Below are 25,976 nucleotides of genomic sequence, written 5' to 3'. Positions count from 1 at the left end.
CTTAATTTGACTAAGAGTTTCTACCCCGCAAATGGAGGGTCTTTCTGCGAGGCATTAACTGGTCTTATCAAAACTTATTGGTTTCAAAGTTTGGGGAATTATGAGCTGTGACTGGTCAATCCTCTAGTCAACTGGTTAAACCCGTGATAAGCTTATCACTTGGCAGATCTTCCCAAGGTTAGCATCGCCTTCTCCTCCCCTTTCGGGATAGTCCCGATAGACTCTCTCTGGTCCTAGACGATGTCTCCCTTATCAGTGGTCTACGCTTCTCGTGTACCATGTTCTTGGCAGTTGTGCCCCGTTGCATGATCAACATGGATGCTGTCTATCTATCAACATTCTTAGCGTTTCTCTCCGCATACTTGACCATGTCAGTGCGCATATAAAGAGCCATGCTCCCGTCTCTAGAATTAGTGTTATCCTAGGAGTAATATCTCAACATGGAGAAGAAGACAGATTCTAAAGAGGTTTCCATCCCTGAGGATACCAGCTCGGGTGATATTTTACCATTCCGACAGACGAAACGCGGTCTGACATCTCGCCATGTGCAATTAATGGCCATCGGTGGTTCAATTGGTACTGGACTTTTCGTAGGTATTGGATCCTACCTGCGGGATGCCGGGCCGTTGTCAGTCTTCCTTGGGTATCTTATTTGGGGATGTCTCTTCATCTTGCCTGTCAATTTATGTGTTGGAGAAATGGCTGCATATCTTCCTATTCGTGGATCAATCTTTGAACTCGCTGCCAGGTTTATTGACCCGGCATTTGGGTTTGCTATGTAAGTACTCCCATGCCCTATCCTACTTCGCTTTACGCAGACACTAACTCTCCTAGGGGCTGGGTATACTTTTATGGCGGTGTGATGCTAGTATGTACGGAGTACTCGGCAGTCGCGACAATCATGCAATACTGGAACACAAGCGTCAACCCAGCCGTTTGGGTCGCCATGGCACTGATAGTTTGCACAGCGCTTAACCTTATCTCCGTGAGATGGTACGGCGAGAGCGAGTTTATCCTAGCGTCGACCAAGGTCCTTCTCCTTATTGGACTCGTCCTCCTCACCTTCATCACCATGGTCGGAGGAAACCCCAAGCACGATGCTTATGGCTTCAGGAATTGGACCGAAGGCGTCATGTTCGAATACTATACCGAGGGCACCACCGGCCGATTTTTGGGCTTCTTCTCGGTCATGGTCTTTGCGGCCTTCTCCGTGGCTGGACCCGATCTCCCAGCCCTGGCCGCAGGAGAAATCCAGAACCCACGAGTCACCATCCCCCGAGTTGCAAAGATGACTTTCTGGCGCATTGTCGGATTTTACGTCGTCGGAGTCCTAGCTGTGGGCATCATCTGCAGCCCACGCGACCCACGTCTCATCTCGGCAATTAGTGACGGTGCTTCAGGCTCCGCTGCTTCACCTTGGGTCATCGGAATCGAAAACCTCGGTATCAAGGGTCTGCCCGATCTGATCAACTTCCTGATTTTGTTATCGGGCTGGTCATGTGGAAATGCATACCTTTACAGCTCCAGCCGAACGCTCTACTCTCTCGCCCGCGATGGCCAAGCGCCAAAGTTCCTTTTAAAATGCACTGCATCCGGCATCCCTATCAACTGTGTTGTCACAGTATCTGTTCTATCTTGCATCACCTTCCTCGTGGCTAGCACCTCTTCCGTCGAGGTGTTCTTCTGGTTCGTCGATCTGACGACCATCGCCTTCGTACTCACCTACACAGGCATGGTCTGCGTCTTCATCGCCTGGTACCGCGCCTTGAAAGCGCAAGGAATCGACCGCAAGTCCTTCGTCCCCTGGGCTGCGCCGTTCCAGCCGTACGGGGCTATTCTTGCTATTATTATCGGCTGCTTGACTGCTGTCTTCAATGGCTTCGCTGTCTTTAAGCCTTTCAGCGTGCAGGGGTTCATTACCTCGTATTTCGGCCTGGCGTTCTGGGTTATCATGTTTGGTTTCTGGAAGGTGTATCATAAAAGCTCCTTTGTCAAAGTCGCAGAGGCGGATTTGTACTCTGGAAAGGCGGAGATTGATGAAGAGTGCAAGATCTGGGAAGAGGGTGGTTGGGCTGAACGGCGGAAGGAAGAGCTGGCTAATATGCATTGGGTTAGGCGTGTATGGGAGAAAATGTGGTGATCTCCCTTGCTTCGTTTGTATATATACATCTGTCTTTTCTTCGTGAAATTATACTCCCATCGTTTAATATTTTATATTTTCAGGGCCTATTAAGGTAAAATCCTCCCTGAAATAATAGTACTGTTTTCTTCCCTCTTTTTATCTCTTCCGCAGCCTCTAAAGTCATCCTTTGAGGGCTATTTGAAAGACCAAACGTCGAAGAGTTGGCTGTCGTACGATGTAGGGGCTGTCCAGCGAAACCCTACTTGTTGATCTTCATCGGAATCGGCGAGCATAGTTGGAGATAAATGAAGCCCAATTCACTCAATTGAAAACTGTTAATGTCTTTTTTACATCCAAATAGGTATAAAAGTGATAGAACAAAAATGTTGTACCTGTCCTAACCAGACGGTTTGATTGGTCGGGATATGTTTAAGGGCACGCACCGGTGGAGACCGGGAGTGGAAAAGAAAAGTTGCCCGGATCAAGCTTCTCCAGACTTGCGAACAACATCAATTCCACCATGTCCACCATGTCCACTCGCTCCGCCTGGCGGGCATTGCACTACAGCGCCAAGCGTCGCGCTTTCCAACCCACCACTCCCTACCGTTGTTTCTCCTGTGCCAATCGCACCCAGGAGCAGAAGCCAAATGACCGCATGACACACTTCGGCTTCACCAATGTTCCCGAGTCAGAGAAGGAGTCGCGAGGTAAGAATCACTAGCAGATAATCCAATTGACCACATCAATCCGAACCAAACCAACTAACAACATCACAGTCGGCGCCGTCTTCAGCTCCGTCGCAGCCTCCTACGACCGCATGAACGACCTAATGTCCCTCGGCATCCACCGCCTATGGAAAGACCACTTCGTCCGATCCCTGAACCCAGGCTCTTGCCTCCCCGCCATGACCGCCGACCAACGCGGCTGGAACATCCTGGATATCGCCGGCGGGACCGGTGACATTGCCTTCCGCATGCTCGACCACGCCACGAACGTCAACCACGACATGGAGACCCGCGTGACGATCAGCGATATCAACGCCGACATGCTAGCCGAGGGCCGCAAGCGGTCTCTCGACACTCCCTACTACAACACGTCGCGACTGGACTTTGTCGAGGCGAACGCCGAGCACATGCCTCATATCCCCGACGCCTCGGTAGATCTGTACACTGTTGTTTTTGGAATCCGGAACTTCACGGATAAGCAGGCTGCGCTGAATGAGGCGTACCGTGTGCTTAAGCCCGGTGGTGTGTTTGCCTGCATGGAGTTCAGCAAGGTCGATAACCCCATTCTGGATGGGATTTATAAGCGCTGGAATTTTGGGGCTATCCCGCTTATTGGACAGATTGTTGCCGGGGATCGTGATAGTTATCAGTATCTTGTTGAGAGTATTGAGCGTTTCCCTAGCCAGGAGGAGTTTAGGGGGATGATTCAGAAGGCTGGGTTTATGATTCCTGGTCAGGGCTTTGAGAACCTTACTGGTGGTATTGCTGCTATTCATAAGGGTATTAAGCCGATTGTTAAGGCTTGAGTGTGGCTGTGGGTATTATGTACTATATAGACTTGGGACTTTGCATACTGATTGTATTACCATGAGAAATATTATGGCGTTGTTTTGCATGTACAGCCTTGGCTGTGAGGCCCGGGCTTCGATTGTAAATGTGCATCTAAATGAAGTATATGCAAAGAGAAACAAAGCTATGTGGGCGTAACATCGTCAACCGGATGCATAATGCAAACGATATGTAAAATCAAGTGAATATATCCAAGAAATAAATAGAAGACTGGGTCGCTTTTCAGCCATGTCATCCATCCAATAGATCCTCTGCCTCCATCACCCCTATGATACTGCTGGGAGAGGCCAGATCCTTCACGACGGCAATGACAGAGATTGGGTCAGATCTATTTCGAGATTCACACACAGAACGCCGAATTTCAGTGAGTGGGGTTGAGTCTGGCACCAGCAGCCATTTATCTTGAGGTATAACGAATGGAGTACCGGTGTTCTTGGCTATAACCTCCGACACACGCATGTCCATATCTCCACCAGGAGAGATGAGAGCACGAATGCGCCGCGGAGGGATTATTTCAGACGGAGACAACAGCACCCATGATTTGGCATTGGGATGCTGGATGGCTGTGAGAAGGATATCGAGAAGTCGGACATCGCCGGATGACTGCGATGAAGATGCAGAGGCAGTGGGGATTTGATCGAGCGGGACCAGCATATCTCCAGATATGATACGCTTTTCTGGTGGTGACTGTAGAGTGAAAGGAGGGATCAACGAATTATTCGCGATTTCCTCCCACGGAAGAGAGACAGACGACGTTGGAGAGTCAAATGTCCTCGTCGACATGCCACTCGACGGTGTAGTCAGCGGTGTCTCAGCCGCCGCCGCTCCAATGGCACCACCAGGATGAAACCCGCGAAAGACCTCCGCAGGGCTCTTCCCTGTCGCAGTATGCAGCTTCCGTGCGGTAGCAATAGCCAGCGCATCACCGAGCGACAAAGCCACCGTCGTAGACGAGGTAGGCGCCCTCACACCGAAAGAAGCCTCTTCATCCTCATGAATCGGAGCCGGCAAAAGAATACCCATCCCGGCAGGACCATGCAGCGCGAGAAGCGGACATGTCGCTGGATGTGTATGGGAAGTAAGCGCGATAACCAGGACGGTAGCAGGAATATGCGGAAGCAGAGATAGTAGTTCTGGCGAGCGCCCCGAGAAGGATATAAGAAGAATAGTATCATTCTGGATAGACCAGGTCAGTATGGAAGATTCCAATCCCAAGCCCGGGATGACAAAGGCGCAGACGCAGGCGCAGGTGGGCTTACCGGCCGAACCAATCCCAGATCACCATGCAAGGCTTCAGTCGGATGCAGGAACGCGCTGTATACACCCAGACTATTCATCGTAGCCTCTATTTTGCGTCCGACCTTCCCACTTTTCCCGACCCCGCAAACAACCAGTTTCCCACCCTCGCGCACGCTCCGCGCAATCTGATCCACGGCCCGGGCGAGATCATGTTGCGCTCGCGCGTCTGTCTGGTAGATGTGCTCTAGGTGGGCGAGGGCTGCTCGCTCTGTTGAGATCACATGGATTGCTGTTACCACTGACGAGACGTCTTTTGGTGCTGGTGGATCGGATGAAACAGGAGGGGTGAGTGGCCATGAGGGGGGGCCGTGGGGTTCGAAAATTGTCATCGCGGGTTGTTCTCTCAATGTCTATAGCATAGTGATCAGAAGTGAGAGGATTTTAGGGGCGAATTGGTTTTTGCGCCTGGGCGCCGGTTTATTCGCGGAGGCCGAGATCAAGATCAGTCGATAACGGAAGATGATAAGTGGTCGATCCGGATCGGGGTTTTCCCAGATGTGAGACGGGGAATTAACTACTTCGGGGTCTTTTCAAGGTTTGGGAAAATTTGATTTATAACATTTAGAACACTCCCTTTTAATTGATTTTATGCCAAAATACATAACATCTAATAATATGGTGTCATCCTATGCTATAATGGTGAATGTGGAGGCGATCTACTTGCCTATTCGAGTATTTCCGATGCCGATGCATAGAAAAGAGATTTTAATATTAGTTTAAACAGATTCTGAGCAATTGACGTCTAACCCAAGAGGTCTATTGAATCCTCAAATGTACAGTGGGTATAGCAAAAAAGGAAAAGAAAGCAAGCCCGAGGTAATAGTATGTACATGCGGTTGGCCGCGGAGAAAAATGCAAGATTCTCCCGCTGGCCGTCTTGAGCAAGGACAAAGGCCGACGTGTTTAGAATTCAAAAGTACTCCATAGACTCCAGAAAAATCATCATCTGTCGCGCAGGAAGGGACAGAAGGCAGGGGTATCGCATCAGGATGTCGCGTCGCTAGTCATTATGAGTATGCCTCAACAGGCAGTAGTAGGTCATCGTATCATCCTTATCGTCCCTCCTGTCTTTCTTTGCCCTTTTCTGCTGTGCCATCATCCTCGTATAGATGATGCTGCTCAATGTAATGAATGACTGGAACTGGGATGAGGTAGCGAACACTCATCTCACGCCGCAAGAAGAGTCGAATCTTTGTGCTGCTAACGTCGTTCTGAATGAGCTGTTGAATAACATGGATATTGTCCTTCCAAGGCTGCAAGCTGGCTAGGGCTTCATCAATATCTGTGCCACTGCGTTCCACAATGAAAGACTGAAAAGTGTGTTAGCGGCCTGGTTCTCGGGCGCGGGATGAAGCCAATGTTCTAGATAACTTACGCCATATTTGCCGAGAATGTGATCCAGATCCTTCTCACTCCAGACACCTGGTGTGGACATAGTATGGATCAGATCCGCACCAGCTAACAAAGCAATGCGAACGGGCTTCCGGGTCCCGTTTCCAGTGTCCACTCCTCCGCGGACTACATTGATTTCATGATCAAAGTGATCCAGCACCACAGCAGTTGGCTGGTAGGCCTTTTGAGTTGGCTCCCATGTGTCCACCATCAACCAGTCGGAGGTTTGATCGACTGCAAGTTGGCACATCGCAACCCTGTAGATCAATCCTTGTTAACATTTGGATACGACTAGACCAAATAGAATTGATATAGGATCCCTTACCGATGCTCCGCACTGGCCAAACCAGCCTTGCGATAGGCATCCGACACCGGCGACAGATATCCTCCAATGAGTTCGAAGTCGGTGCTAAATCTGACGTGATCGGCAGCCATTTCGAACATTCGCAAGTGTAGATAGGTAATTGGTGAGAAGGAACCACAGGCGACCAGCAAGAGAGGAGTCTTTTCTGGGTCACTCATGGTGCGCTTGAGGCGCAACTCCGGGAAGGTGTAGTCCTCCATCCGAGCGGGGGTGATATCGGCGGGTACCTGGTGGACATCATCGCTCTGCCCACCGACCATTTCGATTGCCATGATCAAATAGAATATATCCCGATCTTGAATTCCGGGGAAAAGCGAAAGGGTTCGGGGAAAGGCGGGGTGGTGAGAAATGCAGATATCAATGCGAATGGAATGGCGGGGGGGCGAACCGAAGGCGGCAAGAGAATGCACCGGAAAGGCGAACAGGGTGAAAAGGTGATTTGGTGAAAAGTGACAGGTGAATGGTGAATGGTGAAATCTATGTTTCCTTTTTTTTCTCCTTTTCTTTTTTTCTCTCTCAATATTAGGTAGATCAGGTTTGTTTAAATGTGATTAATAAGATCGCTACCTCGGTGAGTCAATCGAGTTCTATTCGGCGTGTCTCCGTCCGGATGGAATGCCGTTTTATATTTCCATTCCGAGGTAGTGAAATAGGAGTTTTAACAGTTAAAGTTCTCTTAGCTCTCACGGTTATTTTTTTTATATATACATACTTCTAGGGTCCTCATGGTAGATCTGATCTCGGCGTTTTCATGGATATTATCAACGAACAGTATTGTGTTTGGTATTCATATAATCAGTCATATATTACAATATCATAAAACATACAAAAAGATATAAAGGGATCCCATAAGATATGTATTGCCACCTCCATGTCGGATAGGTCTCGGGCCTTCTGTGCCCAATGTCAGGCTAGATGTAAATGTCGGGAAATAAAGAAAGTGAAGTAGAATGTAATTAAGGATCATAAGTATAGTCACATAGGCATAGATAATAGTATATACAATAGTCACGTTCAATGGGTACCTCCAGGGCTGGATAAGTATCTGGTTAGATCATCGAAATATTGCACTTCCGCCGCCTGACGCTCCCCGAATCTCATCACAACCACCACGTCAAACCCTCCTTCTTTCCAATTTACCCTTTTCTTCCTTCTTTTCTATCCACCATCGGAAAAAAAAAATCATCTGTGTGACTGGCATTGGTATCTCGTTCTTTTCTTGTGATCTCATCGCCCCAACGGCAACGATAACAGCTACCCGAATATCATTCCCCTCGCCAGCCCTTTCGGCTAGCCTTTGACAGGTTTGCGGATGGCGGGTTAAAACAGGCGAATACTCAATCGAGCTTCCCATACCCGATAACTTATGGCCAGGCAAAGGCCTTCCGCCAACCGCCAGGACCCTCTCGAGGATTATCCCGTCTCCCCCGCAGGCACTTTGGCCTCTTCCCTGAGGTAGTTTCCCACCCGTTTTCTCCGCCTTTACACTGGTCGCCTGGAAGTTCAGACTCCTCTTTCGTGAACACTGAATCGTGTGATCACTGAGCTCTACCCCCGTGTATCCCCTGCGTTGTGAAGTGGATTCCACAGTTCACCATCGTTACATCTCTAGATTCGTCATCTGTCTACCCAACTATCTGTCTATCGCTTTGACCATCCCGGTCTTCTTTTTCTGTCTTTCTCTTTCTGCAGACCCTAATCTCATCACACATAATCAAAAACAAAAGACCACTTTCTCATGTCGTCCAGAATAACTCGCTCCTCGGCGAGAATCGCCACAGACCCTCCACCTGCTGAGTCCGGTACACCGCTACAAACAACCGGCTCAACCTCCTCCCGGAAACGCAAGGCATCTTCCCGTCAAGACCGTCAGACAGACGCCCTGGTACAACCGACATCGCCGTCGCCCCAAAGGAAGACCAAGCGACCACGGACTGCAGCATCCCAAACAGCTGCATCTACTGGCCCTGTTACTTCTGCACCCCGTCGCGGCGCCCGCACCCGTCCAGCTATGTCACAACCGGGGTAAGTGATGGATCATTGTGAAGAATAGGGGTCGGGGCTAACTTGTTCTTCTTATCTAGACCTTCATCTCGACCGTCGGAGGAATCATCCAAATCGACGACCTCCCCACAACCATCAAGGCGAAAATCCAGTCGGAACGGTGAGTTTTATGGATCGAGAGTCGGCGATGTGACAATGGTATCTAAATGGGATGGTGCTGATTCTTTCTGTGTATCTATAGATCGACCCGCAACAACACAGTCCCCACCACCCCGACGATCGAAGAAGCGCTCTGCCAAGCCAAATCCTGATGTTGTGATGAAAGATGCAGAGGAGGAAATCGATCAAGAAGAAGAGCAGGAAGAACACCAAGGATCCCAAACGGCAGAGAGCAACGATGGTACCAACCCCTCAGCGTTTGGAGAAGATGATATGGATCCATTCCACAGCAGCTTATTCGGTGGCTCTGGCGCCATGGGGCTCCAGAGCACTCTACGTGCGCTTACTGGCATGATGAGCGGCATGTCCTCGAGGCTTCGAGATATCCTCTGCAATCTGAGAGCAAAGGATGATCCATCACTTCAACTGATCGCGCTGCAAGAGCTGTCGGATCTCCTGCTTGTTTCAAACGAGGATAACCTGTCTGGTCAATTTTCGCCCGACCCGTATGTGAAGGAGCTCGTGGCTCTGATGCAGCCCAACCAGTTCGGCGAAGAGAATCCCGAGATTATGCTTCTCGCATGTCGCTCTCTCGCAAACCTAATGGAGGCCCTGCGGGGCTCCGTAGCGAATGTTGTATATGGTGGTGCTGTGCCGATCCTCTGTCAAAAGCTTCTGGATATTCAGTTTATCGATCTCGCTGAGCAGGCTTTGAGTACTTTGGCTAAGATTTCAGTTGACTTCCCAGCCTCAATTGTGCGAGAAGGTGGACTAACCGCTTGCCTCACGTATCTGGATTTCTTCCCAACCAGCACTCAACGCACAGCAGTCAGTACGGCCGCAAACTGCTGTCGCAACCTTCCCCATGACTCGTTCCCTGTGGTGCGGGATGTGATGCCCACCCTACTGAACGTCCTATCTAGCAATGACCCCAAGGTTGTGGAGCAAGGGTGTCTATGCGTATCACGGATTGTCGAGAGCTTCAAGCACAGACCGGAGAACCTCGAGGAGCTGATTGAGCCTGCAATGCTCAAGGCCGTTCTTCGGCTCCTGCTGCCAGGAACGACAAATCTGATCGGGCCTCATATCCACACGCAATTCCTTAGGGTATTGGCAATCGTATCGAAAACAAGCCCACGATTGTCAAACGAACTTCTCAAGATGGACGTAGTGGATACGCTTTACCAAATTTTGACTGGCGTGTCACCACCGCAGGATGTGGACAACACCGCTGTCAAGATGGATAGCGTGCTAGTTATGCAAGCATTGATTCACCGACCCCGCGAACAAGTATTTGAAACCCTCAATGTCATCTGCGAATTACTGCCAGGCGTTCCAAGCCGCGATGCCTCAAAGACGGATAACCTGCTCAGCTCATACTTTGATAGCCAAATGTCCATTGGACTGAGGTCTCCCAAGACTAAAGAGGCAGTGGAGGAGAGACGGGCCTTGCTGGTCAACTGCAAGACTGAGCTGAAGCGGTTTGCGATGATCCTGTTCCCAACTTTGACCGATGCATACTCGAGCACGGTCAATCTTCATGTCCGCCAGAAAGTCTTGATTGCACAGCTGAAGATGCTGCACATTCTCGAGCCTTCTTTGATTGAAGACGCCCTGCGCACAGTTCCTTACGCCTCATTCTTGGCTGCTATTCTGTCCCAGAAAGACCACCCTTCTCTCGTATCCCTGGCTCTACGCTGCGCTGAGCTATTATTCCAACGGCTTGAACATGTGTATCAGCATCAATTCCATCGAGAAGGGGTAATCTCCGAGATCATCAAACTATCCGAAGGCTCTCTGTCAGGAGACCAGGAGAACACAGATCCATCCGATTCCACAAATATAAACACAACTTCAGATCCAACGCATGGCGCCAACCGAATTGGCGGGGAGACTGGAGCTGGCGGAGAGGATGAGGATGAGGACGGTGAAGCCGATGACTATGATGATGATGACGGCGAGGATGATGACCATGATGACATGTCTGATTCCGAGGATGATTTCATGGCAGGCCCACGCAGTCTACAAAAGATGGACAACGCGCTCAACGACGTAGTTATCCGGGATGCTCAAGCTTTCCTCGAGGTATATGAAGCAAGCCATGGCGAAACCGTTCGAGCAGAGGCTCTCAGGATATTGACAGCACTGAAATCTCTCGCCTTGGAAATCAAGTCACGCTATTCCCGTGGCGGCGAGGGCGGTCTCCCCTTATTCAAACAGCTCGCATCGTATTTTGATGGAGAAGCAGTGGAGAGCATTACCAGCTCTGAATTGCTCAATTCCGGCATCATACAGGTTCTTCTCTGTGTTCTGGGTAACTTCCAAGCGCCTTCTATTCGCGATGCTAGAGCCGACTTCTTGCGGGCGTTTATGGGCGTTTCAATCTCGGACAAGGCCCAAAGCCAGAGCACCGCCACCACGCCTTTCAGCGTACTTATCCGGAAGTTGCAAGACCTGCTTAGCAGGACTGAACATTTCGAAGTCCTCACCGTCAGCCACAATTCATTGGAGAACACCCGCAGCAACGCAGCTTACATGCTGAGCAAACAGCTCCGACTCAAGCTAGTTGCCGAGGAAGGGTCCGAAGTTCCTCGCCCTTATCGTAATATCATGGTGTCAATCCATGCCATTGCTACATTCAAGGCCTTGGATGACTTCCTTCATCCACGAATCTCCGTGGCCGAAAAGCCTCGCGCCCCACGAAGTAGGGACTCGATTCTCTCCCACCTTGCCAATGCCTCCCGGTTCCGTGACCAGCTGGCTTCGGGGTCTGGGATGAACCTCCCAGGTCACACAGTGGGCTCAAATGACACTATGGCCGATTCCACGGATGGTACCTATGATCCTGCAACTGGCCACTCGCGTCACCAATCCAATCGAATTGAAGAGGATGACGACGAAGACCACGATGACGAGCCCCTTGAGTGCGCAGACGAAAGGCAGCTGACTGATGATGAAGAAGAAGACGGCGGCGAAGAAGTCGAGGACGAAGAACTCAACGCTATCGTTAACGATCTCGATGAGGATATGGAAAATGACAATATCTCTGACCCCTCGGCAGTCAACATGGAGGTAGCATCCTCAGGCAAGGTCACGGCTCGCAAGGAGGACGGTACACGAATTGGGACTCCTGCATCCAAACCTTCATCCTCAGCTCCTAGCGCTCTCCCCAACCGTATGCGCAACAACTCGCTCGCCACTGCCGGCCGGCCGTTCTCATCCTATGCCGCTGCGATGGCCTCGGTGCCCCAGGACTGGCACCTTGAGTTCTTCGTAGATGGCAAGCCCGTCACCAACGAGACCACTATCTACCGTGGCGTCCACCACGACCGTGAGGACTTAGACGAGACCAGTGCCAAGAACGTCTGGTCGGCAGTCCACACCATCACGTTTAAGCGCGTCCCTGGTCCTCCACCACCCGAGCCCTCAACCCTGGCATCGAGCATCCAGTCTTTCTCATCAGAGGGTGATGCCCTTGAAATCCCAGCCTCTCTCGATAAAGACCCCGTGACCTCATCCATCATCCGTCTGCTTCGTGTTTTGCACGACATGAACGCAACGATAGATGATATCTTGACCGATATCAAAGACTCTGCCACCATCACCTCGGAACCCTTGGCTCAATTCATCAACACGAAGCTGACTGCCAAGATCAACCGTCAACTCGAGGAGCCATTGATTGTGGCAAGCGATTGCCTTCCAAGTTGGAGCGAAGACCTAGCCAGACTTTTCTCCTTCTTGTTCCCATTCGAGACAAGACATCTATTTTTACAGTCAACTGCATTTGGTTACTCGCGGGCGATGATGCGATGGCAAAATTCTCAAAGTGGCGAGGACAGCCGACGGGACCTGCGCCGAGATGATCGCCCATTCCTTGGTCGGCTGCAGCGCCAGAAAGTACGGATCTCTCGCTCTCGCATCCTTGATTCTGCAATAAAAGTCATGGAGCTCTATGGGTCTTCACCCAGCATTCTTGAGGTTGAATACTTCGAAGAAGTTGGTACTGGATTAGGGCCGACTCTTGAATTCTACTCTACTGTTTCCAGGGAGTTCTCGAAGAAAAAGCTCAAGATTTGGAGAGACACAGACGGGAGCTCCGCTGTAGAGTACGCATTTGGCAAGCGTGGCCTCTTCCCAGCCCCGATGAGTGATGAGCAAGCAGCTCAAGACATCGGTAAGAAGCAATTGAACATCTTCAAGGTGCTAGGAAAGTTTGTGGCCCGGTCGATGCTTGACTCTCGGATTATCGATATTTCGTTCAATCCAGCCTTCTTCCGTATCGCGGATACTCTGTCCTCGGTGGCACCATCTCTAGGCACTGTCAAGCTGGTTGATCACGACCTCGGGAAGTCCTTGCTCATGCTCAAGGAATTTGTCAATGCCAAAAACGCCATTGAGGCAGACAAGTCGCTTTCGCCCGCCCGCAAATTGGAGGCCGTGCAAAACATCATGGTCCAGGGTGCCAAGGTCGATGACCTAGGTTTGGATTTCACTCTACCTGGATACCCTACTATTGAGTTGATTCCTGGCGGCGCGGAGGTGCAGTTGACAATCGAGAATGTTGACACTTACATCGAACGGGTGATCGACATGACCTTGGGTAGCGGTGTCCGTCGTCAGGTGGATGCCTTCCGGGCTGGGTTCTCGCAAGTCTTCCCCTTCTCCTCCCTTCGTGCTTTCACTCCAAGTGAACTTGTTATGCTTTTCGGACAAGCGAAGGAGGATTGGTCTATCGAGACTTTAATGGACTCCATCAAGGCTGATCACGGGTTCAACATGGACAGCCGGAGTGTGCGAAACCTGCTGCAGACCATGAGCGAGATGGACAGCCAGCAACGCCGAGATTTCCTTCAGTTTGTCACTGGTAGCCCCAAGCTCCCCATTGGAGGTATGTTAAATTCCATTTTCCACCCCATAAAATCCCACTGACTAACACATTTAATATAGGGTTCAAGAGTCTCACACCGATCTTCACTGTCGTGTGTCGCCCAAGCGAACATCCATATACCCCAGACGACTATCTCCCCAGTGTAATGACCTGCGTCAACTACCTGAAGTTGCCCGACTATAGCGACTTGGATGTTCTCAAAAAACGCCTCTCAGTTGCCATCAAGGAAGGCCAAGGAGCTTTCCATCTTTCCTAGACCCGTGGACAGGTGTTCACACTCAAAATGTTCACTATTTCCTTTCTCGCCTTCTTTTAGCTTCCGTCTTTCTCAACCAGGACGGGAAACTCTTCACGATGCAACGACGTGCGACCTGTTTCTGCTTTGTTCGCCAATTCCACCAATTCCCAAGTTTTCAGACGGGCTGTTTCGCTGTTGATGTCCTCTTCCTCTTCTTCCTTTTCATATGCCATCTGGGTCGAAAGGCGTCATGGCGGGTGTTCGTTACGATAGTGTTATTAGATAGCAATGATTCACTTTCTACTGAAATTTCGTTTGTTTAGTGATGTAGGATTTATAGTCCGTATGGCTACATCGAGTGTTGGGGTATCATTTTGTATGAAAGTCCTGTTACACAAAGACTATTGATGTAGAGCTCAATTGCCCCATTAAATAGAGTAGCTTTCTCTCATTCCTCCGACCTCAAGGCGCAGCATATATTCATCGCATTCCCTTTTGGATGGAATGGACCCCTTATGCTATGGCTGCTCCTCAAGAGATCACCATCGAATCTCTAAGCGGCCACTGGGTCCTGGTAAACACGCTATCCTCCTTGGAAGATATATTCCAATCATCTCACTATCTACAGAACAAAGATCTGTCCAGCGAAACAGACCCTATTCTAAAACTGGTCCGCTCTCTACTATTTATATTTCTATTCTTATCCCAAATTCCAATCTAATAACCACCCACAGCAAAAAGTACCATGGTTACTCCGCAAAGCATTCGGCTTCGCAACAATACACATCCAAATCACTCAATACCCAACACCATCCACAACAAGTCTATCAACAAACATCGATTTCCTCCAAACATCAACAGCAAGTCTAGCCCCAACTAAAGAAGAGCGCATTTTGGATTGGAAAATATTACACCACGAGGATTACTTCTTCGGCCAGATCCAAGGACAGAGTGAATTCGTTCGCGGTGTTACTGATGCAGATGGAAGTATAAGACCTGAGTTCAAAATCCAGACGGAGAATGCAACTTCGAAGATTAAGTTATTCCTACGAGGTGAGATCGAGGCCGATGGCAGTAAATTTGCGGGTTTTATAGTTGAGGATTGCAGTAATCCTGGTCTTGGACTTTGGGTGCATACCTTTGAGAGGAATGTTAAGGCTGAATGGACGGCTGAGCAGGTGAGTGTAATATATTTTTGGTTTGGTGTAGAAACTAATTCTTACAGATTTGGGGGTTTGAGATGTTTGGTGGTGAGCGATACTTCTCTCGTCGAATTGTGGTTATGACGAAGGGGGAATATATATGTGGGAGGATTGTGTTTGATTTTGTGAACCTGTGACTTCGCTCTGCATTATATATCTTTATACGCTTACTTTCCCCTGAGTGAAAGTGGCCCTTCATCCTGTACCATTACAGCGGGTATTTTCTTCAATTTATCTGCCAGTCCATTCATGCTGCGCACAGATGCAAACTCATTCTCTGTGTGGAGATGGATTGCTGTGAGGTTTGGACAAATACAGTGGCATTTAATACAACGGTTCGTGAAGGGAAGGCCATAATTTGCTATGCAAATGGATCAACTACAAGAGCTAGGATCATAAGGACTGCCCCAACATAAGTCAGGCTTCCTGCTTTTGACCTAAATATTCCCCTCAGTAGGACTGGACTGGTATTCAACGAACTCTATATCAGATTGGCTTTGGACATGTAAAGCCGAATATGGTGGATAAGTTGTCATGATCTCAGGTCCGAAGTAGTCTCCAGTACTCCGTATATGGGCTGAGGAGTGTCAGTAGACTGCGGCATAATCTGCAATATCCGTGGATATCCATAATCCATATCCGCAAAGTGCGGGTTTAGATATGGACCTGATATCCATTGGAGCGGATATGCCGCAGTCTACTCCATACTACGTATAGTAAAGTATCAAGTCATCTTAAGTTCTTTTCGTTCAACATAATATAATTACATACGGAGACTTAGACTAGCCGGGCTTATAACTATTGAACAAGGACTGAAAATAACTCAACACCAAGAGCTTACTATACGTAGTATGGAGCAAAAGAGTAGGACGAGTGTGTATTGCAAAGAGCTAGAAGCGCTCGCTATTTTAAGACGCCAACTACAAAAATGAGTGGACGTCTGAAAATTAAAGCGAGTGGCTGTGGGCCCAACTTTTATGTTCCCATATAAATATGCAAAGCCCTAATCCGAGTCACCGTGACTCCTCCCTCCCCCTTCCCCATGGGATAGGCCTAAGCAATCTGACCGAGATGATGTTAAATAGATCCCAAGGCAGAAAACATCTTCCTCTGCTACCGCGGACCGCCTTTCCTCCATATAGTGTTGAATCCCGTTGTTTCCGGCCCTAACGCACACCTTATGCTGTGTGTTTTATATTGAGAAAAGATAAATAAAATCAGAAAAATCCTGTCACGCGTCAATCCAAGAACTTCCAGTTGGAAAAGGGAGCATCCATACCCTGCAAGTTCCATACTAGTGCTCCGCGCGGAGCTCACGGGGCTGTGGCCCAAAATGCTGCTGCTGAGTGTCTCTTCTTACATCTGCATCGGATACTTCCAGCGCTTGTTTCCGGTTAGTTTAATCAAAGTCCCGGCCACTGTCCAGTTCGTGATGTATTTCCAAGTTCTCCTATCGTTCAAATCGTCTCGACGCTGGAGGTCGGCAAAGGTGCCACTAGGTCCCAACAGGAACAACGGGGCCAGAGGCTGCTTGGTACTTAGGGCGGATGCCTTGGTCGGTACCTTGCGCCACGCTCCAAAATCGTCGGGGTTGAGCACTGTCTGATTCTTCCATGCTTGATAGACTTCTTGCGCGGAAGTCTGTACAGCATCCAGACATTTGATGAGGTTCTCGTTGTTGACCTTGTCTAACAGACGTCTATCCCCGTAAACAGTCCACGAATGGTTGTCCTCGTTGGTGACCTGTAGCCCGAGAGCACAGTCTTCATCATGCATGTACTAAGCTGGTTAGTATTGTTTTCCCGTAGCATTGTTGAAAGTTTGGAAAAGTTATTACCTGGGCACATTTATCGGTTACTGTAAAGTGACCGTGGAGCTGACGGCGCGGGGTCCGAAGATGACCTGCGGAAAACAGATCTTGCAGAAAATGGTCCGCAAATGCATTCATTGAATAAGCTTGGAACAGAGCATCTTTGGAGGTGCTACTAGCGGCGTGCTTGATGGCCGCTAGATGGCCAGTCTTGTACACAACCCGAGCATCATCTCCGAAATGGTCCCAGTTGATGACGGCGAGACCGGCGTAACTTATAAATTTCGGGTACTTTCGACCCAAGGTCAGGTATTGCAACCATCCGTTGTCAACGACTTCACCCCCCTTGTATACCGTGGACGGATCCAATCCTTTGGCTACGGCATTTTTGACGGCGTCTATCTCCTTCTGTAGGTACTCGAGCAAGTTTCGTGCATCCTTTGGCTGGTCTTGAGGGTTGTTGATCAGGGTATTCAATGCACTCATGAAACGGCGGCGGCGTTCCTCGTCGTTAGACCCATCACTGATTGGGTCTGAAGTGCCGTAGAAGTCTCCTGCCAAAGATGAGATTTGGCCATATGTCAGAGATAGAGTGTTGTCTCCAGGACCAGAACCAAGAGTGGTGATTGGCAGGTTCGAGGCCTGGATTTCCACTCCTTTATCGTCAATCAGCTTAATTTGGTCACCCAGATATGAGTGTTCCGCGAATTCAAAACCTTAGTTTGCCCAATTGCAATTAGCATGTTTTTCTTTCCCAGTTTGGAAGACTCGGAGGTTAAAAGATATACTTACCAGGTGGAGGCTGGTTGCCTTCGGCCCCTAAGGTGACGCTGCTTGGTCTGCCTTCCACTTGGTTGACTTGAAAGGGAGCAAACCATGTGTTGCGACAGATGGTAGGAGTATGAGATATCTCTTTCAGAACATCTTTTGTCAAGTTGTCGGAAGGATTCTGGCTATTGGGCACGTAAGCAAAGGTGTGGGATTGTCCTAAAGAAACACTTTTGCGTACTGTTCTTTATTCTCAGTAGACATACTGGCAGATTGCCGATCACGTAATGTTTCCAGATGACAAGGTAAATGTAACCTGAGACTTGTCTCAATGATGGAAGCAGCTTAGGTGATGATAAGAGTAAATTTCGCGGAGTTCGAAACCAATATTCGATTGGGGTGGTATGTCTATAGGCTTTTATAAGAAAGAGATGCGGATATGGCTCTCTACCTATGCGCCAAGGTGGTTGGAGAAAGGCGCGCTCCCTGTGCTTGCCTTTGTGCGTACCATCACGGATCTTCAGATGGCCTGACGTGTGTTCTTTCAGCTGCAGCTGCTCTTGTGACTGGATCTGCATTTTCCCTCATTGTACAGCTCCATGCGGACTGCGTTTCGGTGAGACCAGCAGATGTGGCAAAAGGCAACTGGACTAATTCCTAAACTTTGACCTGCCCTAGGTCCCGCTGTAGCTGCAGGACTGTAGGTCCTTGAGACTGGTATAACGTATTATATCATTTTACAGCTCGTCTATGTATTAGTTTAGCAAAAGCAGATAATTTTATACCATGCCGTAATCTAGCAACTATGGCGTTGAACAACCTAATGAGAAATGCATCTAATAATATAACCCTTCTTTATTAGACAACTAAATACTGCATCAATGCACTGAGAATGCTCTTCGAATTGAATTAGGTATCACCGACACAGGTATATAGGTCCTGATTAGTTCTAACATAGAGTTTACTTGTAATAGCGCCAGACTATAATGTATCATCATAATGTATCTATTACATAACCGCTTACGACTAGGTAAGCACGAAGTGTTGTGGTAAAGTGTCTTGGAGGATTATTATGCATAAGATATGTTAGAAGCGATGCAATACATATCTGCAGTTTGGGGATCTACACAAAATTAACCAGTCAGATCCACGTAGTCAGGCAGTTCAGCTAGCCATTTCCTAACCCCTCAAATGATATGTTCGATTGCGCTCTATAATGTACATAATTTGGAACCAGTTTACATGAGTGAAACAATTTCTGAAGGAACTATCATAACCAAAGATACCGAATAGGTTAGGAATGAACACATCACAAAGATATGCATGGAAATATTTCGTGCAATTTTATGACACTGACAAGCTGACGAGAGGACCCCTTTCTTTCTTGTGTGTAGACGTTTTGGAGAAAATTTTTACGGATGACGCAAATGGCTCAGATTTGTGAACGCGTGCGTCTGAATTCTGGGATTACCCCGTCAAGGATCGCAATACCCAATGGCGACGGCGTTGCTAGGAAGCTATCCGTATTATGGAAAGCATGGAGATAGCGTGCTTCTGGTGTTTGATTTAGGAGATATTATAAAGCTCTATCTTGGTTTACTGGCTAGTTACCACATTTCTAAAATATCCTGGTTGAGATGCCATCTTTGTTTCCCTTCACTATCAAGCTATCTCTGCGTAAATAGACATAGGATTGTTTTACAAATAAAACAGTCAATGAGATGAACTGTAGTTGAAGTACATAAACGCCTTCTCTCCTTTCTCTTCGTCCTGTGCTATGACGACGGCTCAACTGCTTGTATTGGTAGAGGTTAGCCTCAAGGGCCCAAGAGTGCTCCACATCATGAAGAAGTACCCACGCGTACCTGTGCATGGCGTAAACATGGCAGATATGTTCCAATAGGGGTGCAAACAACGTTTCCAATTGCTGACCACGTAATTGTGAAGACCAAAGCGGAGTCCATATGTCGTTACGTATAGATATCGACGCATATATATGATGCGTAAAATGATAGAAAAGCATGACATGGTATTTTATTGACCGCCTCTTTATGGGTATGCTATGCTTCTTCAACATACGAACAAATGCATCAATGTACACAGGGATTCAAGAAGAAAGATGCAGTTAATTTGCACCACCATTTTGTGTTGCTCATACCTAACCGGCTCTACTCTTTGTCAGCGCAATACGCAAAGATGGATTATACCACTAGACCATAACAAAAACCATGGTTCCTTATTATAGCCTAGGGCGGCTTGTATTATTCTATCACTGTTAGCTTCGCGATTTCAGTACCTAGCCACGACGGCCCGGCCGAGAACGGAAGCTAATGCATGCATGCCACCAATATTATATGGTATTATTTCAAAGGAATACAGTTAATTAAATATATGAAAAGCTGCGAGATGCATAACTACTAAAAATTGACTATTATTAATGACTGGTATTACATAGTATTACTGCTAAGGTTATTGGTGGCGTGCATGCATTAGCTTCCGTTCTCGGCTGGGCTGTCGTGGGAGGTTAATAGCACCACGCTAGTGGTTAGTCACTCCTTCCTGGCAGTTAGTTTTCAATATCATTTTCTATGGGTTACAGCTCGGGAATACTCGAAAGAAAGATACTGTGGATGGCTAATAACGCAAATCACAATCTAGAACAAAGACGGACTACTTGACAAAGACCCCATGGGCCTGCAGTTGGCACGCAGGCACGTAACTAAACCTCAATCCTCCAATAACTAAAGGAATGGAAAAGAGGGGGAGCCGGGGATAATTTATATCCTTCCCCATTCTGCCCCCTAGGACCCCCCAAAGCCAGACAAACAGTAAACCCGGACATTGACCCATACAATTCGCGGCGATCTCGATTATATAACCGGGTATCCAGGGCTAACTACCTAGGTAACTAACTACATATGTAACTACTAGGCAAGCTTTAGTTACTAAAATGCGACATTTGCCCGTCCACAGTAGGCGGTGGGCAACTTTGATTTCGAGGTATCTAGAATAACATAGATCATGGTGTGAATCTTGGGAAATCACCATATTCTAGTAAATCCTCAACCATTTAAATAGATCGGTCAAAAAAAATATAAGAAATATATTCTAACAATCAAAAGTCAAAGATTATACTTAAAAAAGTCCATATCACAAAGCCTTCTTTTTTGCAAGTTTTTCCAGGCGATCTATAAAACTACCAAAACACCTAAACAGAATGATATCTGAGAAGACCTTTGAAAGGACCTCTGAAAAGACCACTGGAAAGACATCACAAGGCTGCATAAGCAGCCGATTAATTTGTAATCTATAACTCTACCTGTAACTCCATAACTCCATAACTCTATAACTCTATAACTCTATAAATCTATATAAATTGGGGATATATCAACTTTTGACAACACACTCTAGTTCGAATAAATCGACACCATAGACTGTGAAATTTGTTAGCCACATTTCATGTAGATAGAACAAAAGGATAACTCACATCCGCAAATTTAGGCTCAATAAACAAAGCCTTAGCCTCAGCAACCATTACTGCACCTTCACTGTCCTCCCGCAGCAGGCTAGCATCAGAAACGATGCTATGCGAGTCCGCAGACAGTGGCAAGGTCAAAGGAAGATAAGTCATTTGACCTTCAACCCAAGCCTTCCTGCCCTCAACCTTGGTCGTCTTTGTACGCAGCACATACATCCGGTCAGGGAGAGCTGGCTTTCGGAAATCCACATTGAGATTAGCCGTCATACCCAGCCCGCTGGGGAAGGCTGCAGAGACACAGCGAGCAAACACCTCATCAAAGAGAACAGTGAGAAGACCACCGTGGACAAAGCCAGGGTGACCACAGAGATTCTGGCCGATATGGAAGACTGAGACGACGTTGCTGGTTTGCTCATCACTTTCGGCTTGTCCAGATTTGCCAGTCGATAGCCACATGTATGGTGCGAATGCAAGCTTGCCTGGTCCAGCCAAGCTTCCACCCACAAAGTGGTGCTGTCGGATGGGTGCTGGGATTGCGAGATGGGGACGGGTTTCCTTGTAGGTGCTGTGGGTTTCGCGGAGTGTTTGGACGAGTGGGATTTGGGAAACGAGAGTGTCGAGGGCTGTTGATTCATGGTGTGGTTGTGTTTGTGCCTGAGAAAGGAATGGGTGTGTTTCTGTTTGACTAGGAAGTGCTTGGTCATGAACCACTGCCGACCGTGTTGCGCCTTGTTGGTGAAGACGCGCAATTGGCGCTGCGGGCGAGTATGTCCTAAATGCTGAAAGAGTTTGCGGTCGGAAGAGCCGACGTGCTGTTTGTGAAATGTTTGACATTCTGGGAAGTATATATGAAACCGATATTGACACTGTTCATGCATGTTAGAGGGGCTTGTTTAAGTGCCGACCGGGGTACATACTGCAAGATAGGCTCAAATTACTCGGTCGGCTCTTTTGAGTTTGACGATCTGCCTAGTACTTGACTTTGTACTAGGGTTAGGTGATATCGGAGTATATCACCACTTGGAAATCTGCAATGACGATGAAAGGAGGATTGACCTGCAATTTAAGCAGAGACCCGCCACCCACCTGAATTGGCCCTGTTTTTCTTAAAGCCGATTTTTCTCCTGGACCCAAACAGTGGGGCTCAAAGCCTTGGAACAGCCGATGATCGGACCGAATGCCAAGAGATATAGTTCGGTATGCCGAGAATGCCAAGACGATGTAGATCTATATAAATATAAGATCATACTTCAGCATATTTGAACGGAGGAAGGTTGTAGATCGTAGTATGCTGTAGTGTATCATTGTAGTATGATATTGGGTGGTTGCCGCGGCGCGGTCCTTCCTCGTTGGGGGTGTGCGCGGAAGGAGTGTTGGTTTTCGTTCAATGCCACTCTCTTGTTCTCTCCTCTTCTCCCAAACCCATCATCATTATCCATCCAATTTCGTCTGACATTCTTCTCTTTATTCTTTCAGATTCTTATCAATTGCCTCTCCACTGATCAAGATGGATGAGGCTTACCTCTCTTTCGGCTGGGACACCACCAGCAACTCCAGCAACTCCTCTGGTGAGGGCGTAGACAACGCCCCCACCATCCTCTACCAATCTGGCGGGGTCAATGCCTCCCAGATCATCATCAACCTTTTCGCCCCCCGAGCCGGGAGCAACTGGCGGCAGGCCCAAATTGACAATTGGGACCCCGAGCAACCCGAACCCGATGAGAACGAGGTTACCGCCCCCGAGATCCCCACCCACGACGAGCACTTCCTCTCTGAGGAAGAGGACTCTGATGAGGATGGGGCCCTCGGGGAGCTCTCGGGTGATGAGTGGGCGGAGGGGGAGGACCAGCCCCGGCGCCGGTTCCCTCCAGGCTACCTGGAGGCCCTGGAGGCGGCCTTGGATGACATCCTCGCGATGGCCACTCCTGATGAGGACGCCCACGGGGAGGGCGAAGGTTATGATTCCGACACCCCATGGGTGGAGGAGATAGAGGACATCGCTGATGAGTCTAGGGACGGCGACGAGGACGCTTCCCTGGATGAGGCGTAGGGGAGTAAATACTTACTTACTCAATTGCAAGGTATATACATCTCACCTATGCTTTTCTCCTATACAGCAGTCAGCTTCAGTTCACTCTCACTTCAGTCTCGCTTCAGTCTCAGCTTCAGTCTCAGCTTCATTTTGGACTCACTTCACCTTCATTGCTAACTCATCTTTTCATCATCCAGGTGCTGATGAGGAGAGTGGTGCTTCCTCCCTCATTGGCGTTCCTCGGCCTTGCTCCGCCCCACCACGGCTGACCTTAAGCGTGGTGGGGCACAGATGCTATGATAAAGGGGGAGGGGGAGTGGGGGCCTTTTGTTTGAGTATCCCTGGGTGGTGGCGATATATGTTGTATGATTTGGACCGGCGGTGGCATGGACTGTTTGCTGTTTCAGTCCGGCCAGGGGCAGCTCGTGTGAGTTGTTCTGCCGTGTTGATCATATATATTTGTTCTGAGTTGAGATGATCACCGATGAACATAATTCTCATTCGCCTCCGCCATTTGACCCTACGATACCAGCGATCTCGAAAGGCAGGAGTGGCCGACAAATCATCTGATGTCGGAAGAAGCACAAAGCCACCGGAGCACAGAGTTATACGTCCGCAATACGACAATACGGTACAATACGATACGACGGCTTCAAACGTCAATGCCGAGCCAATCTTGGGAGAATGTTTCATAAACCGAGCTTCATTCATCCCACGACTGGTTGAGTACGCAGATGATGACCTCCGCGCTCGCCGCTGTTATACCTGCCTTTGTGCCTGCCTCGATGCCTGTCTCTGCGGCGGACACGCTTGCCTTCCTCACTCGAGTCAAAGATGTCTCGCTGGAGGTGGTAGAGGTCGTTATGACCGTGAAGACCCCCCTCAAGGAATTACAAAACGACTTCTGTGACCTCAGTGGCTCTGGCTTTCATCCCGGCAAGGAAGCGGTACGAGCAGATGGCAATTATGGCTTTGGTAGTACCAACAATGTTTTGGTGTGACCCTCGGGCAGGACGCCGATGTCAACGAAGCCCATTTTCAGCTCCCAGAGCGAAGTTGCAGTGGTTGTCCGTGGCCTAATTACCAGCTTTGACAACTTGGTCGACAACCATTGTCACCTGCATTATCTATCTGGCACGCGCATTGTAACGGTGAGTCCCTATCGATTTATTCTCGTATGTAACTGGGTTGCTGACGTTATGCGCCGTTTATAGAACATATATACCAATTATAACAACTGGGTGCTCATCGGTGTTCCTTGTATTGTACGTGGCACCCGCGATACCCGCAAGGACTAGGGCCGCTTGGCGATGGAAGCCTCTCTGCGAATGCGCCTTATGAACGATGAAGAGTTAGTTGCCGCTTGGCACGGGGCTGTTTCGGCCTTCCGCACACTCTACAACATGGCTTCTGCTACTCAAGTCGCTGATATGCCTGATGTGCACAAGGATATGTCTTCAAAGTTCCCATATGCCCCATTCCCCTTTCTCTCGGAAGCTGTGAGGATTTAGCCCAAGGAAGACAAGACACTACAGTGGCAAGTTATCGGAAAGGACACAACGGCGAACTTCGACGCGGGATAGACTGGATGGGACTCCGGCACAGGCCAAGAAGCTAAGGCGGAAGGCCAAGGAGATATCTTTCTTCCGATTATGAAACCAGACGGATCCCGCTATGAATTGATGGTCCATGCCGAGTACAAACCAGGAAACAGGTTCAATCTTTTGGGACTGATGAAGGGGAAACAAGAGCTGGGTATCACGTGGAGCCCTGATGATATGCTTATCAAGCGGGACGACCAGCAGACGGGTTACACGTTCACTGCTAAATATACCTTTAATTGAGCCCACCGACGAGCCAAACCCAGTACGATACGAAGGGCAATGACTCAGTTACGTCACTACCTCCGCCGAGCTCGGGCATCGCCAACTCGGGCAAGCAGGAAGCTACAAAGGCCGCGTCAAGAAGGACGAACTACGCCGTGTCTCCTTTTCCTTTTGTGATGATAGTGGGAGGCTGTCGCGGACAGGGCATTCCTCATTGGGGGTGAACTCCGCGGAAGGAGTGTTGTGTTTTCATACGATAGCATTTATTCTTGTCGTCTCCTCTTCTGTCAAAATCATTATCATCATCCACTCAATTCTATCTGATATTCTCCTCCTTATCTCATCAGATTTTCCATCAATTGACTCTCCTCTGATCCCAAGATGGATGGGGCCTGCTTCCCTCCTTCTGGCTGGGACACCACCACCTGCAGCCCCTCTGGTGCATTGAGGCCGTTTCCCCTTTTCAGCAAACCCAGATGATCCTAACTACTACACAATTCACCACGCATTATCTGGATCCGGAAAGGGCAGCGGTACCTATCTGGACATCTCCCTGGATTTGCTTATGTGCACAGCGGTGCCCGAAGCGCCCATTCATTATGAATTTACATTCGCAATTTTATGTATTTCCTTTGATGTTTTTTGGGGCACCCCAATCTTAATCCTGTATTCTAGTCCACAATTACACTTCATTATGACAATTGTCAAGACCCAGTAAGCCTTGTCTAAGCCCTTACCTATCCTAGTCATCACTGGCATTCATCCAGTCATTCTCATCAATTACTTGCTTATTGGTAGGGGTATGAGTCTTGTCTTTTAC

The 25,976-nt window shown here is 48.6% G+C and overlaps 10 protein-coding genes across 10 annotated transcripts; 6 read left to right on the top strand and 4 right to left on the bottom strand.

The window, feature by feature from the left end:
• Positions 1-440: 440 nt before the first annotated feature.
• Positions 441-2,140, top strand: PGRI_019950 (putative proline permease; the record flags this gene model as incomplete). The annotated part of the gene is made up of 2 exons (XM_040789708.1): positions 441-778; positions 835-2,140. 2 exons carry the CDS (start codon positions 441-443, stop codon positions 2,138-2,140), a joined length of 1,644 nt encoding a protein of 547 aa, XP_040646661.1.
• A 502-nt stretch (positions 2,141-2,642) lies between these two features.
• Positions 2,643-3,653, top strand: PGRI_019940 (class I SAM-dependent methyltransferase; the record flags this gene model as incomplete). Its single annotated transcript, XM_040789707.1, has 2 exons — positions 2,643-2,829; positions 2,899-3,653. The coding sequence occupies 2 exons, from the start codon at positions 2,643-2,645 to the stop codon at positions 3,651-3,653; spliced, it is 942 nt and encodes a 313-aa protein (XP_040646660.1).
• Positions 3,654-3,927: 274 nt separating this feature from the next.
• On the bottom strand, positions 3,928-5,324 carry PGRI_019930 (SIS domain-containing protein; the record flags this gene model as incomplete). The annotated part of the gene is made up of 2 exons (XM_040789706.1): positions 3,928-4,872; positions 4,956-5,324. The coding sequence occupies 2 exons, from the start codon at positions 5,322-5,324 to the stop codon at positions 3,928-3,930; spliced, it is 1,314 nt and encodes a 437-aa protein (XP_040646659.1).
• Positions 5,325-6,047: 723 nt separating this feature from the next.
• Positions 6,048-7,023, bottom strand: PGRI_019920 (nicotinamide/nicotinic acid mononucleotide adenylyltransferase; the record flags this gene model as incomplete). Its single annotated transcript, XM_040789705.1, has 3 exons — positions 6,048-6,305; positions 6,371-6,644; positions 6,713-7,023. 3 exons carry the CDS (start codon positions 7,021-7,023, stop codon positions 6,048-6,050), a joined length of 843 nt encoding a protein of 280 aa, XP_040646658.1.
• Positions 7,024-8,489: 1,466 nt separating this feature from the next.
• PGRI_019910 (HECT-type E3 ubiquitin transferase UFD4) lies at positions 8,490-14,058 on the top strand (the record flags this gene model as incomplete). The annotated part of the gene is made up of 4 exons (XM_040789704.1): positions 8,490-8,776; positions 8,836-8,915; positions 8,997-13,802; positions 13,862-14,058. 4 exons carry the CDS (start codon positions 8,490-8,492, stop codon positions 14,056-14,058), a joined length of 5,370 nt encoding a protein of 1,789 aa, XP_040646657.1.
• Positions 14,059-14,539: 481 nt separating this feature from the next.
• On the top strand, positions 14,540-15,379 carry PGRI_019900 (uncharacterized protein; the record flags this gene model as incomplete). The annotated part of the gene is made up of 3 exons (XM_040789703.1): positions 14,540-14,710; positions 14,775-15,218; positions 15,266-15,379. 3 exons carry the CDS (start codon positions 14,540-14,542, stop codon positions 15,377-15,379), a joined length of 729 nt encoding a protein of 242 aa, XP_040646656.1.
• A 1,219-nt stretch (positions 15,380-16,598) lies between these two features.
• On the bottom strand, positions 16,599-18,084 carry PGRI_019890 (uncharacterized protein; the record flags this gene model as incomplete). Its single annotated transcript, XM_040789702.1, has 4 exons — positions 16,599-17,021; positions 17,080-17,708; positions 17,845-18,005; positions 18,062-18,084. 4 exons carry the CDS (start codon positions 18,082-18,084, stop codon positions 16,599-16,601), a joined length of 1,236 nt encoding a protein of 411 aa, XP_040646655.1.
• A 3,143-nt stretch (positions 18,085-21,227) lies between these two features.
• Positions 21,228-22,132, bottom strand: PGRI_019880 (PaaI family thioesterase; the record flags this gene model as incomplete). Its single annotated transcript, XM_040789701.1, has 2 exons — positions 21,228-21,254; positions 21,308-22,132. 2 exons carry the CDS (start codon positions 22,130-22,132, stop codon positions 21,228-21,230), a joined length of 852 nt encoding a protein of 283 aa, XP_040646654.1.
• A 673-nt stretch (positions 22,133-22,805) lies between these two features.
• Positions 22,806-23,348, top strand: PGRI_019870 (uncharacterized protein; the record flags this gene model as incomplete). The annotated part of the gene is made up of 1 exon (XM_040789700.1): positions 22,806-23,348. The coding sequence occupies one exon, from the start codon at positions 22,806-22,808 to the stop codon at positions 23,346-23,348; it is 543 nt and encodes a 180-aa protein (XP_040646653.1).
• A 716-nt stretch (positions 23,349-24,064) lies between these two features.
• Positions 24,065-25,174, top strand: PGRI_019860 (uncharacterized protein; the record flags this gene model as incomplete). Its single annotated transcript, XM_040789699.1, has 3 exons — positions 24,065-24,277; positions 24,629-24,829; positions 24,914-25,174. 3 exons carry the CDS (start codon positions 24,065-24,067, stop codon positions 25,172-25,174), a joined length of 675 nt encoding a protein of 224 aa, XP_040646652.1.
• Positions 25,175-25,976: the final 802 nt, after the last annotated feature.

This window comes from Penicillium griseofulvum, assembly GCF_001561935.1.
Source record: "Penicillium griseofulvum strain PG3 chromosome Unknown contig_80, whole genome shotgun sequence".
NCBI classification, from domain to species: Eukaryota; Fungi; Ascomycota; class Eurotiomycetes; order Eurotiales; family Aspergillaceae; genus Penicillium; species Penicillium griseofulvum.
The sequence above is the reverse complement of the archived record's forward strand: the minus strand, read 5'-3'. Positions and strand labels throughout refer to the sequence as shown.